This window comes from Embiotoca jacksoni, unplaced genomic scaffold (assembly GCF_022577435.1).
Source record: "Embiotoca jacksoni isolate LCO1_2020_lvr unplaced genomic scaffold, fEmbJac1.0.p SCAF_15, whole genome shotgun sequence".
Taxonomy (NCBI): domain Eukaryota; kingdom Metazoa; phylum Chordata; class Actinopteri; family Embiotocidae; genus Embiotoca; species Embiotoca jacksoni.
Genome location: NW_027185285.1, coordinates 13441036 through 13461012, shown reverse-complemented (window position 1 = coordinate 13461012; position 19977 = coordinate 13441036). Strand labels below are relative to the sequence as shown.

Sequence of the window (19977 nt, the reverse complement as noted above, 5' to 3'; positions counted from 1 at the left end):
CTCTGGGTGGAGAATGTGTTCGATTCAAGTCGAAACAACTGAGGCGATCCGTGTTAAACAACACACTTTATAAACAAAATACATTTAAACACGCGCATTTAAGGTGAAGTTTATATTATTTTAAAAAGTAAAAAATATAGTAAAATTTTATAAATTCTTGACAATACAAAATATCCTTTTTTTTTTTTTGTAATTTCACTTCCAGACGCTGCATTGCAGTAATTCTAGAAGAAGTAAACAAATCATTATATTGAATGCGAGTGTTGTGTGTGTGTGTGTGTGTGTGTGTGTGTGTGTGTGTGTGTGTGTGTGTTTTGACAGACACCAAATGTCCTTCAGGGCAGAACATCGGGGACACCAATTAGATGTCTCTCTATGTTTTTACGTGTTTTATGGTTGCTCCTCCGTCGACCAGCCGGACGTTGCAGACGGGACGTTCTCGGGGCTGGACGGTCCCGTGTCGTAGCCCATCTTCCTCATGTCTTTAGTCAGGATGTGAAAGGAGACGGTGACGAAGCCTTGGGAACAAACCCTCGTCACTGCAACACAAACATTCACGTTTTAAACACGGCGCTGAAAAAGATCAGACAATGGAAAAACGCACTGACAAACAAATGAATGTCCAAAAGAGTGGAGACACAATTTCCCGTGGGACATGCGTTTCTGTGTTGAGGTGAAAGCTGCTGACGCGCTACTTTTATGGCATTAAAGAATTACAGACGGGGATGCGGCACAGACCTTCTCTGCCTTCACCCTGCGCCACCACTTTAGGGTCCGTGTACTCGGGCCGCCGTCCCAACAGCCAGCTGAACGAGAGAAGAGAACCGCGTTAATAACGACACGGAGACGGGGACAATTCAGCTGTTGTCCTCAAGTACTCTGTACAGTAGATGGAACGTTGTACGGTTTCTACACACGAGGTTAATACGTTTTCACTTATCACACTTTTCACATCGTTTTGTTAGTATCGTGCTACTGATTGGTTTTTTTTTAAAGGCGAGCTTGTCCTGACATTAAAAAAGTATTCAACCAGTCATCTGGCACACAGAAAGCGATGCTGCGAAGAAAAAGAAAAGTACAACTTGGCTGAGCGCACGAGCAGGAAAGAGCATCGCCTTCAGCTACAGTCTCCGGGCCGATTGGATATTTTGTTGATTTTTGAATGGGAAAGACAAATATTAAAAATGAAACCTTATTTAAAATGTAATGCACGTTTCTTTCATGACCTCAGCAAAGGTTTGGGAATTTTCACCCACTCTTTGTTTTGAAGCTGGCCTTGTACAAGCGTATTTCTACTCGCAGGCCTTCAGCGATCATCAAGTCGGGGAACTGTTTGAAACTTGTGGTTCTGCAAGTATTTTATGGGGATTCTTCTTTGGATCATTGTCCTGTTATAGCAAACGGACACTTTTCACTTTTAATAACATTTGCCTGCTTTGTGGACATCAATTAACTTCATTTTCAGATCGTCTGTTTGTTGCCGAGAGGCCACGGTTGTTGAGTGTTTATCAAGCTCTGTAATTATCAGCTGATCATCCAAATGTCAATTCATGTCCTGCCTTATGATTCCTGACAGGTCAGTTAAGGCCCAAACAAAGAGTTCATCGAGGTAAACCTGCGGCCGGATGAGAAGAAAAGCTCATTTTTAATGTCACGTTGCTGCCGGGGTTGAACTTACTTCTTCACCGCACAAATCAAGAAAATATGTAATATTCCCGCGTGTGCCCCGACAACTGTGTGCTATTAATGTTTTGCAAATATGCAGCATTGAATCTCTATCAGCCTCTTGTGTTGTCCCAAGTAGAGATGAACCTTGAACTGTGTGTCTTTCCGTGATAACGGCTCCTGATGTCCACACACACACACACACACACACACACACACACTATTCCCACCCTGTGAACTTCTGGAGTCTCCACGTTGGCTCAGGAACAAACATGGGGATGGTTCTTGTGTGTCTGGGGAATAAAAACAAACATTATTTTTGGAAGCACAAGTCCGCTCAAATGTTAACTTCTGTAGTTTTTTTTAAATTATTTTTTAAGGAAAATAAAAAGAAGAAGAAATAACACTGACTTTCCAGGTGTGAAGGGGATGTGTGTTGCTCCGTATCCCCTGACAACATCGTTGCCAAACACATCAGGACCGTACACGCTCACCACAAGCTGAGGCCCTGGAAAATGAACAAAACCGTTTTATATATCGTTTAAACTTCTAAAGTTTGATGTATAATTTATAAAAGTTGCCCGATATTTTGTCCCGGAGGCGTTTAAAGATTGTGGTGCTGTAAAGTGTGTGTGTGCATGTTGTCCTCACATCCAGATGGATTTGTGCTCTTAAATGTTGTTTCCAAAGGGAAGTTCCATATTAACTTGTGTGAAGACTGACTGCTCTTACAGGTGATTTGAGTGATGCCTTCCTCCAGCCCCTGGAGACAGACAGACGGTCAGACAGACAGACAGACAGACAGACAGACGGTCAGACAGACAGACAGACAGACAGACAGACGGTCAGTCAGACAGACAGACAGGGAGACAGACAGACAGACAGTCAGACAGACAGGGAGACAGTCAGGGAGACAGACAGGGAGACAGTCAGGGAGACAGACAGTCAGACAAGACAGTCAGACAGACAGTCAGACAGACAGACAGTTAGATAGACAGACAGACAGACAGTTAGATAGACAGACAGACAGACGGTTAGACAGACAGACAGTCAGTCAGACAGACAGACAGTCAGACAGACAGTTAGATAGACAGACAGACAGGCAGTTAGATAGACAGACAGACAGTCAGACAGACAGACAGACAGTCAGTCAGTCAGACAGACAGACAGTCAGTCAGTCAGACAGACAGTCAGACAGACAGTCAGATAGACAGACAGACAGACAGTTAGATAGACAGACAGACAGGCAGTTAGATAGACAGACAGACAGTCAGACAGACAGACAGTCAGTTAGACAGACAGACAGACAGTCAGTCAGACAGACAGTCAGACAGACGGTTAGACAGACAGACAGTCAGACAGACGGTTAGACAGACAGACAGACAGTCAGACAGACAGACAGACAGACAGTTAGATAGACGGTTAGACAGTCAGACAGACAGTCAGTCAGACAGACAGACAGACAGACAGTTAGATAGACGGTTAGACAGACAGACAGACAGTCAGACAGACGGTTAGACAGACAGACAGACAGACAGGTCAGGTGACAACCACACAACCCTGCTCCTCACCGTGGTGGGAGCCCAGTCGTGGCCGTAGACGAAACAATATTTGCAGTACAAGTTGTCATACTCCGGAAACTGAAACGCAACAAAATAAAAAACCAAAAATAAAAATCACTTTTATACATTAAAGAAAAGAAACACACATGAGAACATCACTCGGGCGTTGCTAATGCTAGCTGAGATTAGCTGCAAGGCTCAAACAAAGAAGCGCCGCTCACGTTCGCGCCCTCGATTTGTCCGTTCACCGTGAGGAGGAACACGGACGGGTTGCTTGCAGCCATCTCGGTTTCGGTCGGTAAAGCTTTGAATCTAATGTTTGTTTTTCCTTCACGAGTCATGCAAACTGCTGCAGAAGAATCCTGCAGCTAATCACTGAATTAAACTCTGCCCGTTGCCAGGGTTACGCTCGCTCTTCTCTACGGCAGCCGGCTGGATCCAAACTGAACGAGCGCGCCGAAGCGGTGCTAATGTCAATGTCCACAAGATGGCGACAGAGAACAAAGAGAACCATCGAGGTCGAGTTAGAAATGTCCCGACTACCTTTCCGATAATCAAACTGCATGATGACGAGATCGTGATGAGCGCTTTAGAAACGCCGGTAAATAAATGGACAATGTTGACTTTTTTTTTTTCTTTTTTTTTTTTGCCAAACAAATGCACATTGTTGTGGAAGCATTTAACCATTAAAATGTCCTTGCTGGTCTGTGTCAACAAAAAACAACAACAAAAACACAAACAGCACACAGAGGGCTAGACTGGGGTGAAACAGAATAGTAGACACGTTTTGTTCATACTTACATCAACAGGTTCTTTGCTGTTAGACACTAACCTGACCCTGCTGCTCCCGGCCTGCATTTCATATTTGGTTGGGCAGGATTTGAACTAACTCTGTTCTTGTTCTTCTTTGAGCCAGACAAACAATTTGTAAGGTGTATGTAATGTTACTTAGAGGAGCTGCCGACAGACAGTTTGCAGGTTGGCAATAATGAGGAGAGGTGGACATTGTGTAGTGCTCTCTGGGTAATGACGTTTATCCAGATTATTTTTGGTTGGTCGCAGTGGGTCATAATTTCAAGAAATTATTTCTTCCAGTTTACATTTAGATATACTTAATTCCAACTGGCACCCATTTCAAACTGAATTGGGACACTGGGTTTACTGTATGCTAATAATTATTGAAACGTTTGATAAAGCACAGGACAGCACTGAGCAGGACCACACCGTCAACCCAGCATGACGTCATGGCTGCGCTGAGACAGAGGGGCCAATTATTGAAAGGCTGTAAACAAGCTTAACAATTTCTTCACTGATAGTCAAATTAATAAGGAGACAAAAAAAAAAGACAGATCAGTCGTAGAGATCCCCATCACATCAGATGTGTCTGTAACAATGAAAGGATACAAGGAGTTCCTGCGACATCGTGTTTAAGATCAAGCTGAGATTTGATAACTTGTGAGAGTACTTTACCTTCTGGGCACTTTGTAATTGAATTGTTGGATGGAGTACAGCCTCCTGTATGGGTCACTCCAGGACTTGTAAACTAGAACAGCCATATTCTGGTCCACGTCCTTGACCCTGACTTTCTCTACTCTCCATTTATTTTACTGAGCAGGTTGTTGATTGCCTCCTTCACAGGGACTTCACCGCACTTATGTTTGTTCCGAGGCAGACACTCTCACAGCAGTCTTCACGAGTGCAGTGTGGGAGACGGTTGGCGAGGTCACTGGTGGTGGAGGTGACAGACATGTGGTCTGTAGAAGGACAACAGAAGACAGAGGACATGCAAGGTATAGTGAGATTGACCTGGATAAGGTGAAATACCAAATCAACTGGATAGTAAGATCTTCTTATTGTCACATCCGTTGATATGGCGACCAAGGACATGATCTGTGGATCATGTGGTGTATGTTTTTCAAAGGGTTACATTTTTTTATTTGTCATCCATTTAAAGGAATAAGCATCCAGTTTGTTTCCTTAACTAAAGGTAGAAATACTGAGATGTAAAAATACAAGTACTGGTGAAAGTAAAGGAGGGAATTAAATAGTGTACTTAAAAATTTAAAGTAGTATTTGACACAAAATTAAAACGTATTAATTAGGCGCCAGAATGAACTCTTTCTCTGTCTTATGGTCAAAGATGACAGGAATATTATTGCCCAACTATTAGCACATGCAGAATTGTATTTTGTTTTATTTGGCGGAGCCGCTTTTAAGGTCCCCTGGTGGCCTCTGTGACAAACCCTGAACATGAACCTCATCCATCCCAGTTCATGTCCTCTCCTGTCTAATGAAAGCAAAGAAATACTTTTTAAAACATAAAGTAACACTCAATATACAGTGGGTCGAATAATTATTTTCTCTGGAGTATCAGATTTCCACTTCACTATTATCTCAGCCAAAAGAACTCACAAAAAGTACTCCTGTGATTTCTGTAGAAAATCTGAACAAAAATAAAAGTAATATTGCTATCAGGAGGAGTGTCCTGTCACACAGGACTGTGCTCCTTGAAACTATTTGCCACCTGCTATAACACAGATGTAAAAGCATTGCAAATCCTTTCCAATGATTTGTTTGTGTAAGGCTTCAAACGCTACTGATGCCTCAGAACGAGATTTATTTATTTAGTCTGACAGTTTTGTCGTTTAACTGTGTGACATGTACCTCAGTCTGATAAGAAGGGAGACAATAATTAAGAAATGTGCCTACATACACAAGATGTTGTCACCTGTTACCAAATATTACAATAATAAAAAAATAAAAGGTAATTGAATGAAAGGCCTCCTCCAGTCCCATGACATTAGACTAAATAATATGTTACATAAATATCAACCACAATGTTAAAATACTCAAGCCTATAATCAACACTGAACCTCAACGACACTTAGAAAGTATTCATACTGTCAACAAAAAAATCTTAAATATAGGTGGCTAATAATGTTTTTTTTTTTCCACCATGACTTGTTACATCATAATTATGTAGCTCTTCTGGATCAAAACGAAAACTTAAAATCTGTGTTAGAACCAGTCGTGTTTGTAATCGCAGTGTGTCAGTCCCAGTTGTGCAGGTTGCTGTAACGTTTACAAACCACCAGATGTCCCTGTTTGCTCAGTCTGAGCCTAAAAGCCTCAAATCTTTTTTTTGGATCAAATAGGAAAAAAAAACACCTTTAAGCTTAATAAGACTTCATCCATCCATCAGTAGCACCTGGTGACTGTAACTGTCACAATAAACATTATTACCCTCTCGGATGTAGCGCGGTAGTAAACATTACAGCGTTCCTAGCCGACGTTCTGCAGGATTTAAGAGGTTAAATTTAAACCTGTTAAAGATATTTTAAAACCTCAAAGAATCCAAAGCAGTACGTGTTTCAAGGTTGCACCGGTCAAAGTAGAAAAAAAAAAAAAATCTCCCTCCTGATTGTCAGTATGCTGAGGAGCGCTGGTGATGTGACTTATAGTGACAAGTGACAGACAGTTTTTGATTGAACACAGATGATGTCACCACACTGGCTTTCGCCACTGAAGGGCAAAATTCAAAGGTTTCATTTGTCAAGTGCTGCATACTGTGATACTGTGACCAAGGCAACACAATGAACCTGCGTTGTCTATTATTTTATCATAACAAGTTCAGAATTGAATGTATTTTAAACACTGCAATTAAGTATCGTTAATTCACAAAATGTAAGCAGCTGGCAAATGTTAAGAGTTAAAAATGTCCTTTAAACACAAGTAGAAGAGCAGTTTTCCAGCAGATAACTGTGTCCAGTGCTCTGCACCACCGAGGACAACCAAGGACATGTTCGGGTGACTCTGATCTCTTTCATTGAAACATATTTTTTATTCCATCCACACAAAACAAAACAAAACAACCTTTGACAAAAATAATTAGAAAGGAGATGAATTTTCATTATTTTCACCAACAGAATTATCATAGACATTTGCAGAGACTATAATTTAACTTACATAAATGAAAAAGAAAAACCTTTTGATGGTGTTGATTTCTTTCAGAAGTGAGTATTTGCACTTGGGAAGTTTAGACTCAACACTCTGAATTCCTCCAAAAAGCTGCATGTAAGCAGTCTGTAACAAGCAGTAATTACAGTAGTTTATGGGTGATGTGTCCCAAAACCCCGTGGTGCTTTAAGGAGCGTCGCTCTTATGGAGGACTTTGCACTCAAAATAGCATTCAGGGTAATTATTAGGTTACATAGCCATTAGCTGTCTTTTGTTCACATAATTATGTTTTTACATTTAGTATAGAAAATCAACTGTTATTATCAGCTTTCTATCACACACACACACACACACACACACACACACACACACACACACACACACACACACGCCCCAATAATTCCCCCTCTGTCTCTCTCTCCATCTGCCCACTCGTCCACCACAGAGCGGGAGAGAGAGAGAGAGAGAGAGTCCTTCCTGTCTGTCTGATTGGTTGCCGTGCGTCCTGCTGTCAGACAGCAGTCGGCCTCCTGAGTCTCTGACCTTTATTACTGCCCAAAACAGCAGTTCTCTTTCGGGCCACCATCCCTTTACTTATCCCTTTATTGGCTCTGGCCAATGCCTGAATGGTTTTGCTGATAAAGTAATAACTTGTTATTAGTAAACGGGAAGCAGTCAGCAGACAGAAATCCGTCCTTTAGACATTCAAGTAATTATTGATAAGTAAATATCCATATATAACGGCTCCGTAGCTTTCAAAATAAAAGCTAGTGTAACAATTTTAAATAGTTTCTTTATCCTGCTGTCATAGTTTTTTTTATGTTACTTTTACATCCTTTCCTTCTTCTTCCTCCTCTGATGAAACCCCGCCCCCTCCAATCATTCCTCTTTTGACTCCTTACAAGGGGAATGTTTTCTCCTCACCCGCTCTATTCCTCCATATCCTCCTCCAATATCTCCTTCTTTGCCTGCATATTTCCCTCCAAACCTTTGGCTCCACACTACTCCCACTATCACTTTTCACCTCATTCCCAGCATCTCCCTCTCCCTCCCGCTCTTCCTCCAACCACTTCACTGTCCCTCCTTCGTCCTCACCTGCCAAATTTATGTCTGGTGTTTTGGTTTTGGTTGTTTCTCCTCCTTCTGCATCTCCCCCCTTTAATTTTCATCATCTCCTCATTGCTTTTTCTCCTCTTGCCAACATCTCCCATCTCTCTCCATTTCTCTCTCCCCAATGTCTGTTTGTTTTTCTTCTTATCCCCCACTCCTTGCAATAGCCCTCCTGTTTCTTTCTCCTCATCTGAACCCGTTTTGTTTCTTTGTCTTTGTCTCCAGAAAAACTCAGAAGTTGTCCAAAACAATAGAACTTGGTGAAGGAAAAGATCATGCTTTGGGTTCAAATAAGTAATTTGACCTAAATTATGCGACATACTTAACACAGTTTACTTTATTTACCTTAATCATTTTCGAAAAGAATAATGTGTTTTAATTAGCCAATATGGTGACATTTGTTAGATTCACTCCTTATGATGAGTATTCTGGTGTTCCTTCTGAAAATAACTCATCAATAACTCGATATTTGGCCTTAATAAGAAGTATAGTTGCGGGCATATCTGGTTTGATTAAGAGGCCGGGGGTGCAGTCAGGTTTCCACTGTAGGTGGGCGGTGCTTAGTGTCATCGGGTTCTCAGTCAGATCCACCGCTTGCTTCTTTATTGCTTTTTTCTTGTTTCTTGCTTGCACTGTGATTCTCCTTTCTTCTACAACTGCATATCAGACTCAGCAAAGGGCGCCTGATAGTGAATCTCCACCTTCACACAAACTAATTAAATTCAGTGTGGGATAAGTTTGGCGATCCTGAATGTTTATAACCATTTACAACTCGAAACCCTCATGAAAAAACATGTGATCCTTTAAATATTGATCATTAAATGTGCTGTCAAATATAATTACGTGCTTATGTGAATTTTAACATACAAGCCCAGAAATCAGGTTTCTATACACCTTACAAGTATTTTCACTGCTTAAAGGCCAAGTGATGGACCTGTTTTCAAGTGTCCTTCTGGTGTCCTTTATAGGTCCCTGTGTAATTTGAAAGTTACACTACATGTTTCCTACATGTATTACATAGGAGGATTTGTTTAACGTTGCACAGCCTGGAGGCTGTCTTGGAGAAAATGTCCCGCTGAAATGCTCTTAACCGCTCTGCACTGGGCGAGTGTGATTCATCCAGAACGGGGTGGAAAAGAGAAAAACTGGAGGGAGAGATCGAGAGAAATAGAAAGGTATGCTGGGAAATGTGGCATTCCTATTTTGGTTTATACACATAAACACTCACCTCACAGACTCTCTGACAACTTGTCACATACTATTATGTATGACAAGCATAATTTAATGAGTCATATTTATCTAGTTTTCAAACGGCTGTGCACACGCACACACACACACACACACACACACACACACACACACAAAGCACCCATAGATTAGAGAAGTGAGACATGCTGATGGAGGTTAATGTCTCACGCTGTGACTAATGGTTTACAACCACCGGTTCAGCGACTTCTCTCCTGAGAGGAGCCCACACACTTCACCTGCTGCCCAAGAGGAAGAATACGCAGGTGTGGGTGGGGAGGACAGGAGGAAGAGGTGACAACACAGACAATGATAGACGCAGTCGGCAATCATAGCAAGTACACAGAAGAATGCTGTGTTCCAAATGGCTTTGTGTACTATTTTGAGTGAGTTCACACTGTCAAGTACAGACACAAGCAGTGCACGAAAAGTACCAGGATGACACACTCAAAGCGGTCCAAAAAAGAAGTGTGAAACCTTGGACACTTTCCTTACATTCCTTATCGCATAGGCAACTATTTCTTTTTACTTTTAGTACGTACTGCAGCTACCCTACCGACCCCGTTGCATGTAGTATGTATACAATTCGGACATACTAATTAATCATCAAAATGTGTCTTGAACTTTTACCCTCTCGGTCATATCTGTCGCAATCCGTAGCGCAATGTTTGTAGTAAAAACAAAAAGGATGCGATTTGGAACGTGTATGCGTCCTTTTAATGCCTCTTCTTCTTCTCCTCCTTCTTCCTTTTGCAGGCGGAGCATTAGCTCCTCCAACTGTCTTGGCGGCTCAGTCATTGTGACGTCTCTTCTGCTGCGTTGAGGGTCGTGAGTCAGAGCAGCCAGAACATAGTTGCAGCTGAACATCCTGGTACTTTTGGCATACTACGTTGAACATACTATGTATTGGGATATACAAAATCTTTTTTTGGCATACTAAATAGTATGATAATATGGATTTTGGAACGCAGGTTTTCCACCCTAAATGTTTTTCCATCTTGGCTCAGTAGAGGAAGGGGCAGGACAACCGATAAAAATAATTTTTTAATTAAGGCATCTGGGGAAGCTGCATCTGTTCCTGAACACCTCACAAAAAGTTTATTTTTGGACAGAAGTCATACGTGTTTATTGAGTGTGTTAAACGGAGGGCACAAAAACAAGTTGATTTCTGGGTAAAACAATTAAAGCTGCAGATAGTTTGGCAGGTCATGTGTCCACATGCTGAGGTTATTTCCAGTCAGTGCGGTTTGAAACAACACTACCCTGTCAAAGTTACCGCACCACACCAGTAAGAGACCTGACATAGAAGAGCACTATTTGTTAGTGTACTAAGGGAAGTCTGTCATTTGGAACAAAGAGGAAGTGGATGGAAAGGGAATGAAGAAAAAGAGCAGAAACAGTAGAAGCGATAGAAAGTAATTGATAAAAAAAAGAAGTGAAGTAAAGACATCGAAGAATTGGTTGTGCGAGGTGTAAAAGGCAGAGAGAGGTAAGCTGCAGAGAAAATACTGAGAGAAAGAGAAGTGACAAATGAAATTGGTCAATTAGCAAACTGACAGAAAATGAATTGACAGTAATTCTGATAATTGCAAAAGGCCCTGCACAACTGTGGTCCGCCCACTCCGGTGTTTCCCCTCAGGCTGCCTAACAAGGCCTCTTCTCAGGACTGTGTGGGTGTGTTCGCTCCGTGCTCGACCTCTTCTCCACTTTTCTGTCAGCTTTGTTGCTCTTATTGTTGCGAGACGAGTTACAGGTCGTTTTACAGCACATCATGGGAAAGCACATGATAGCACTGATGATATTACTGACGTCTCCGGGACACTGACAACCGAGCAGGTAAATGGAATTAAAGCCATCTTTAAACGTAATATTTACACCTGTGCTTTTTTTGCTGTGACATTTTGAAATATCTTCTGTGATAAGGCCCCTCTTCCTAATAGTGCTTGTCCATCAGAGACCTCATGTAACTTTCAGCACCAGTCACCTTTAACCTGACTGTCAGCCACATGTGGGTGTGTGCAGAGCCTTTCAAAATCAATTATCATACTTAAATGCTAAATATTCACGCGTGTCTGCTTCTTGGATGTAAATATTTTCTGCTGTTCTGTCTTTGAGGTTTGAACTGCTGGTCATCTTTGGCTGGATTTTACCATTTGCTGACATTTGATGGAATGAAATATATTTAAAAAAAAACCGATAGATAGATGATCTGATGTAATCCATATTTAATACGTGAGTGCAGAGGAAATAGGGGAGACTTATGATTTGAAAAAATATGCAGAAATATTTCCTAAACATGTCAATGCCACTGATACCATCATGACATCATCTTTGTTATTACTATTAGAAATGATGTCTCTGACTAACTAAACTGACGTCATAGCTTCACTAACCACCTAAAAAGGGCAGACTGGGTTGTATTGGGCTATTTATTCTAGAGATGTCTGTTAATTCACACCAGCTGCTCTCTGTTGCGTTATGATGACAACTACCCATGTAATGATGCAACCGTCGATATATTCTGCCTGTCAAAACAGAAAAAGTCCAAACTGTCTGTTGCTGCCCTTCACGTTCAGTTTAATGATCTGTTCCTGTGACTGTCTCCTCCTCAGGTGAGCCTCTCTGCCTCTTTCTCTCCCTCTTTTTCTGGCTAAACTCTCTGCACAAGTTTCTTGTCGAAGTCGTCTTCATGTAACCCAGACTGATTTCTGCTGTGGTTAAATTCTTTACAGTTTGGTGTACATGCGTGTCGGCAAGTGTGTGTGTGTGTGTGTGTGTGTGTGTGTGTGTGTGTGTGTGTGTGTGTGTGTGTGTGTCTGTGTGTGTGTGTGTGTGTGTGTGTGTGTGTGTGTGTGTGTGTGTGTGTGTGTGTGTGTGTGTGTGTGGTCCATCTCTGGCCCAGTTTAAATCTTCTATTCCCTCTGGGAGAGGCACCAAAACTCTACATCATATTTTTAAACTGCCCTCCCTCTTCCCTCATGATGCCCCCCCTCTGTCTCTTTCCATTTGTCCCTCTGCCTTAGACTCAGAGTCCTTGGGGCTCCCAGGAGCCCGTCTGTCCAGAATCAGGCTGGTATGTTTAGGCTGAAAGCTCCTTCTTAACTTGTGCGCACATTTTCCCAGTAAGGGACACTCAAGTCAACAACGTCAGCCTTAAAGGAATAATTTGGCAATTCATGCTTATTTGCCTTCTAGCTGAGAGTTAGATGAGAAGATAAATGTTTCTATAATATCTGTCCAAAGATATTAAATTAAAGCCAGCAAGCAGTGAACATATAGCTTAAAGACAAACGTGTTTTAAAAACTCTTTTCCAGACAGATAAAGTTAGGAAATTTTGGTCATTGTCTGGGCCAAGTTATGGAATATAAAAATGTAATATTTTGCCTATATGTAGCTATAATTTTAGTTCGTTAGTTAATGTGCATGTTTGGTAGCATCAGTGGTCACTGACGGAAATAAAAAAAATGTGGCTTATTAGGTTTCGAGCTATTTACCATTCTTGTTAGATAAATTATTTGCCTCTACAACCGGTATTTAGACATTTATTTAATTTCTTTCAAAATCGGTGCAAATGGAGGGGCATGTGCGAGCCCATTTTTAACAGAAATGTTGCTGTTTCTTGTTTGCTCAGTCAACCCGCTCTCACAGCAAAGCATGAAATAGACAGGCTTAGGGCTGTCTAGTCATGAAAGTTAAATGTTTTGAAAGTGTGAAACTTACACACTTAAAAGTCATGTGACTAAGGTCCCACAACAGAGGCAACAAAAGACATTTTTCCGCGGTGTTAAGAGGCAGGAGGGGTGGCATTACAAACTACCATGGGGGACGATGAAGTTAGAATCCAGGAGGTGACAATGGTTTTGTTGAGTTGTTTTTGTGTCGTAACCCCAACCATGTGTTTATTATTTCCTGACCCCAACCATGTTCTTTTCCCTAACCCCAACAATGGGTTTTAGCTGTATGTTTTTTTCTCCCTGTAAATCATGGACCCATGGCTGTAAGCATGCAGTAGGTTTCATTTTACTCCACTAGAGGAAAACGTGTTACTTTCACGCTTAGAGAGGGTTGCTATTTCATATTTTGGTGTAGTGGACGAGCGTGTCCATTTCACGTTTTGCCGTGATACCGGGTTGGCTCAGCACAACGGCAGCCTGTTTTTATGTTCTATACAGGTCATGACATTTTTCGATTTTTAGTCAGGGAATTTGACATTTGATTTAGGGTAACGGAAAGTCCATATATATGCATGGAGGTAAAAAAAACAGGTATTGAGGACTCGGTGACTATATGACTGGTGAGAGAGGCCCCCCGACAGTAAATTTCCGTCTTCTCCTCTGTGAGAGCGTGTTCTGCCTGCAGGCTATCACCCAGCTTTGTAACCTCGACTGTCCTTCACTGAGGAGGAGATGAGGAGAGGGAGAGGAGGGGGAGGGGACATGGTGGTACAAGGCGGTACAAGGCAAAGGTACAGGGACAGAAAAACAAAAGGAGGAAGCCACTGGTAGAAAAGATATCTTGTTTTCAAGTGCCATCAATGAGTAAGCAATGAGGGAAGAGGAGAAAATTACGCAGCTGCTGAGGTGGAAGAGGGGAAGAAGAGATGGATATGAGGAACTCAGAGGGGAGGAAATTTAGATATTCATCACTGGAGTGAGTCTTTAAGGTCAGCCTGGTCTACTGAGCTCCCCAGTGGGGGAGTAATAAGTCATGATGTTATTGGCTCTGGCTGGAAAAAAAAAAAAAAAAAAAGAGATGAGAGAGCTTTTTATGTATTGCAGCCTGTCAGATAGGAGCAGATTTTCAGTGGATCATATTTGTTTAATGCACACAATGAAATCTTCCTACCTCTGATTTGTTTAACCAGCATTGCTACTTGTTCATTCCAGAGTTATTATGGACATCTGTTGTCAGACTCTTAATATTCTGTGGCATGCTATCGATTTCTTGACTAGGAATTAATCGTATCCCTAGATTTCTTGTCTTTAGTAGTGTCTGTATATGACAGTCAGCTAAATGCCTGCAGAATGAAATGTTAGGTTTAATATGAGGGGTTAGAGTTGCTGGCATGAGTGTCACACAATCACATCCCCTGTAGATTATTCATTACTTGTAATTATTATTCACTGAATACAGATTACAGTGGATGGTGGTACAAGAATCTGGGCTGGTTACTGAACTTTGATACCTTTATGGCACCGACTGAATGTTAAAAACATGCCTCGTCATTTGGTTCGAATTTTTTGATACCAAGGCTACGTCCACATTAAAACATTTTTGTTGTAGAATGCATAACGTTTGCTACAATTAGGTCACCAGGAGGCGGTTTCATTTAGGGAACATCGGTTTATTGTCACGTCTCGATCATAGACTGTATATAAAGGTGGACGTAACTTCTGGGTCTGAAAAAATGAGGCCAATGCGGAAGTGCCTGAAACTGCAATACCAACCGAGGGCCGCTAGGGTTTTGCTCCAAAAACGCTCTGGTTCCACAGACTCCCATTCAATTTCTCTCATGAAATACAAAGTCAACATCTTTTTTCCATGTCATTATGTTGGCATTCGCTAAAGTTACTTCTTCTTATTAGTTTTCTGGTCGTCCATCTGAAAATAATTCCATCAAGATACTCGGCCTCAAAAAGTGGTGTTTGGGGCTGTGTCTGTTTGATTGACAGGCCTGTGGTGCAGTTAGGTTTCCGCTGTAGGTGGGCTGACGTAGTGTAGGACTCATATCCACCCCAATGCTTCTCCCCAGCTTCTCCAAATAAGATCACTTCTGGTTCCAAAGTAACAAGATGGTGACAGCAAGGTTTCAGAAGGGCAGTTCAGAACGGCACGGTTGATTGGTCTGGATAGATGGCTTCCATGTTAGGCATTAAGGGAAAATCGGTAAATTTTGGCATCAAGCAATAACTTACGTTTCAGTTGTTAAGAGGACATCTGTTATCTGAAGCTAGAGAAAATAACTTGGGTTTCACTTTCTCCCACTAGTCTATCTGGAAAATACAGATTTGTATTGCAATGTCAGATATAATGTGCTTTTTAAAAAATTACATAAAAATAACATTAGTATAGCAAAAAAGTATAGTTTAGGCATAAGCATCAAAGTCAAGGTATCAGTTCCAGTATACAATTTTTTTGAATTATTACCAGCCCAACAAGAATCTCAAACTTAGCAATTGTGACAAGATCAAAACATTTTGCATCTGCAGATTGTAGTCATTGTAATCACCAGTGAAATGATCAAACACTTAATCTGCAGAAGTTGCATTTGTAAATAGTAAAGCATATAGTTTGTTAATGCCTGTATTGTAAGTATATAACATTATGGCATTGTATCGCTCCTTTTCTAAAACAGCTTGTAAAACAGTCTTTGTAAAGGAGCACACTGATAACCTTATTATCCAAAATTACTACAGCAATTCACCTTCATTATCTGTATTCAGAGGGATTGTAAGAAGGTCGAGATGCCTTGATCTACTTGTACATTTCCACCTGCTAATCTCCCATATTGATTCCAACACCTGGTGTTACTGAAACCCAGAAGACTTTGCTGATTCAGCAGAGATACACCTGGTGGAGTTAATAAAATGATGGAAACACCTGATGAAAAAGGGGGCATTAACTTTCCTTGGTGCTCTCCAACGTTTACCTTCTTCAGTGAAGTTGAAGTATGACTTATCAGATTTGTCAGGTGCAGCACTTTTGTGGCTGGAAGCACAACAGACTTTCTACAAGAGAAGGCAGTGATTTTCAGCCTGGAACTGCACTCACAGTTTACATAAATTGAATGTCATGTCTCTGTAATTTTCAATTTGAAATAAGCATCTGATCATCTGATTAGTCTTAATGTGGTAAGAAAAACAATGTGGAAGCACACAACAAGATAATAGTATGTATACTGCTTTCATTTACAACAGTCTTAGTGAGATAGATTGAAAAGCATCTAACTTTTAAATGTGCCAAATGTAGAAACAACAGCTCTAAAAAATGTAGCACTGAGTGCTGTTGGCTTGGTGTCTGTGTCGTGTGGCAGTCATTAAAAAAACCTTAAAGTCAGTGCCTTTGGCTGAGTGAATGATTGGACTCAGTCCCCGTGTGACCCTGAACACAACCAGCATTACAAAATGGATAGTGGGATAAATGGCCCAAATGGTCATTTTTCAAATTTTTCCGAAATCTGGGCAGACTAAGGTAGCCAAAGAATTCACTCAGCTGTGTTCCCAGCTGTTAAACATGATCTACAGCAGTTTGGATGTCATTGTGGGGAATCGTTAAATTAGATTATTGCTCTTGATGGAAGCTACAAGGACGTCTTACAAGTCACCGCATAGTGTGAACACAGACTGCCTCATGATGGTCCCATACTCAGATTAATCCTTGACATTTCTTCAGGTGCTTCCCCAGTCATCTGATCTAAACATCACTGAAACGTAATGGGGAGTGATGGAGACTGCTCTTGTTCTGTAATTTCTCATTCCCTTGTGCCTCCTCTGCACCCTGAGACTTGGACGCCTGTGTTGAGTTCCTAACCTTCATTTCGCCAGCCAAGCTGTTTGAGAGCCAATTCTTATGCAGTCACAGCCTGCAGGAAGTGCTACCATAGTCTTACTGATAGGAATTCAGCCTTTCTTGAATGACAGAGTTCAGGAGAAATGCTTGTTTGTTAATTTAGGAACTATTGAGCCAAAGGCAGTGTATTGTCTGGCTGTCAGTTTGAGATTCTTAAGGGAGATGTATGCTCGAACCAGAATAGTTTGTTTGACTCTCTGGCTGTTCACAACATCCTTACATATACGTATATTATGAATATACCCAAAAGAAACGTCTGGTTAGCTTGTCTTTGATATTACTTTCTCCTTCTTTTTAGGTTTATGCCATGTTAATGTCCTAACAGGGTTTCTGTAATGAGTCGTTTCTGTAGTTATCATTCATGTCAACATCACAATACATAAGTGCTGGAAAATCAAACAAAAATTGTCCCTGATAATGAAACCCACTTCTGATGTCGGTAAATTATTAACATGGGATTCTCTCCAATGTTATAATGTAAATGTGGTATTAGTGTCTTAAGGAGACTCACTGCTTGCCAGTAGGCACGGTAATAGTGTACTTTTCCTGAAATTGGATCTTTTGTCTAGCTTTTTATCTAATCTCTACCTTGTCTATTCCATGCCGCTTGTTCTGACTGTTGTCGGACTTCAGAATAGGCAGTTACCATCATACGTCTGTCCCAAATATATGGGCTAGTGGGAGCCTAACTAAAACCTCAGTTTACGAGGCCCTAATCAATAACGATCGATAGCACCAGCAATAGCATATTGGAACTTTGATAATAGTTAACGTTGTGACATGATTGCAGTTTGGTTCGGTTAAGGCACCAAATCTACTTGGTTAATCTTACATTACTTAAAAACGTTACATCACTTAGTTAAAAAAAAGAGTAAATGTTAAAAAAAAATAAGTAAATGTTGACTTTTGTTTTTACACAGGACACAAATAGAAGACAAACAGTGGTCTTCTGGGTGTCCGTCCTTTGTTAGACCCATCCAACCAATCTGAACCTACCTCCTAGCCTGCTCCAAGACCCATTCAGTCATGCAGTGAATATATGGGTCTGGCTGCACTCTGTTGGGAATCGTTTCCAGTCATTGCATCTGAATTAGTAATTATAAAACTACTGGCACAGCCTTTCAATAATCACCATTGACCACCATGTTGTGCACCAAAATCAACCACTGCTGCAGTTGTTGGAACAACATTTAGATTCAGACACTTAGTCGGGGAGGCTACCAACCTTCTTATGGAGACTTTGACGCTGTTTAGACTACGTGACCTGACTTCTTCCTTTGCTCCAGTCAAAGTTACAATGGCCAGTAGAGTTCAGACTTACTGTAACCTTCTGGCCTACTAGCAGGTGCGGCTTCCACTGTAGGTACAATAGCCCATATCATTTGGACAGATGTAAGATGATAACTTTTTTTATTCAATTTTCTAATAACAGTCATATCAGGAGTCTATGCATGGTTTTTGTACCCTTTGAGCACACATCTTTTACAGGGTAGTGGTTGGTCGTGGTGTATTTACAGTTAATTCAGCCATGTTCTCATTCTCCATCCATCCATTGCTCAATTTTCTAAACTGCTTTTCAAGGTCACCAGTCTATCACAGGGCGAACACTGTCAAACACATCCACACAGGCCAGTTAGACTCAAACTCACTTAACCTCTGTCTGTCCGTGGGGAAGATGGATGGACAAGTAACATAAATGCTCAGGATTTTTTTTTTAAACCTGAATTAAAAAATACATACATACACACACACACACACACACACACACACACACACACACACACACACACACACACACACACACACACACACACACTGCACTACTTGCTGACTAGCTGAATCCATTTATCCATCTTCCATCATGCATCCATCCCCCTGTGACTAATATTTCCTTTCACTAGCATGTTTGAACTTCTGACGTCCATTATTGCGAAGATCAGCTGACCAGTGCTCTGCAAGAACACCCACACACACACAGACGCCACATGCAGTCAGACAGACTGAAATACAGGCATGTTCACACACTTAGCTGCCGGTCAAAAACTGGTACACATACAAGCACAATATGTAGGCACACACATCCTCAATATACAAACACAGTTGCTCTTTACTGACAGAGAGGAGATTTTTCGCATGCATCTCTTGTAGCATTACTCTGACTGAAAGAAAATCATGATATGACTGATAATGATTTCCATCTGCTCTGTATACAGTATGTTTGCCTCTGTGTGTGTGTGTGTGTGCTTGTGTGCGTGTCAGAGATCATGTCTATGAAAAGGGTGGATGTCTACATCTTTTTGCTGACACAGAATAGCAATGTGGCCTCAATAAAAGTTTAATCACTAAATGAAATGACTCAGGTAAACACAGAGCCTGTGTCTGTGTCTGAGTGCGTGTCAGCAAACGAGTAAAAGAAAGCAGGTCAGGTAAAAGTGTCATCGATTTATAGCTGGCATCGGAGGGAAGAAGAAGCCATTTATAATAGAAGTCTGCTAGTAATGTATGCACATGTGTATGTGTGTGAGGAAAAGAACAGAAAAGAGGGTGGGGGGACAGACCATCATCATTAATATGGCTCCTCCATTAGCTTAAGTGCTTCTGTGACAACATAATGGCGGTCGCCTAGACAACAGGGTCAATGTAGTTATGAACACGCCCGGCAACTGCTGATGTCAGTGTGGCAAAGTGGGTCCTGAAGTCCTACTTGGCTGGAGCAACACAAATGCATACACATACTCAGTTTGGGCAGGGCAACTCTTAGGGATTTGAAAGGTTTTTGAACTAATTAATAATGAAAGAAGGGATGATGGGAAATGAAAAAAAAAAAGAGCTTGAACAAGTGAGAGAACAAGGAAGACTGGATGGAAA

General features: G+C 41.3%; 1 protein-coding gene across 1 annotated transcript; it reads right to left on the bottom strand.

Annotated features, from left to right (window-relative positions):
• Positions 1–4: 4 nt before the first annotated feature.
• b9d1 (B9 protein domain 1) lies at positions 5–3618 on the bottom strand. The gene is made up of 7 exons (XM_069149737.1): positions 3449–3618; positions 3237–3305; positions 2317–2428; positions 2077–2173; positions 1896–1958; positions 739–806; positions 5–539 (listed from the first exon to the last, which is right to left on the bottom strand). Exons 1-7 carry the CDS (start codon positions 3566–3568, stop codon positions 391–393), a joined length of 678 nt encoding a protein of 225 aa, XP_069005838.1. The 5' UTR covers positions 3569–3618; the 3' UTR covers positions 5–390.
• Between the last annotated feature and the right edge of the window lie 16359 nt (positions 3619–19977).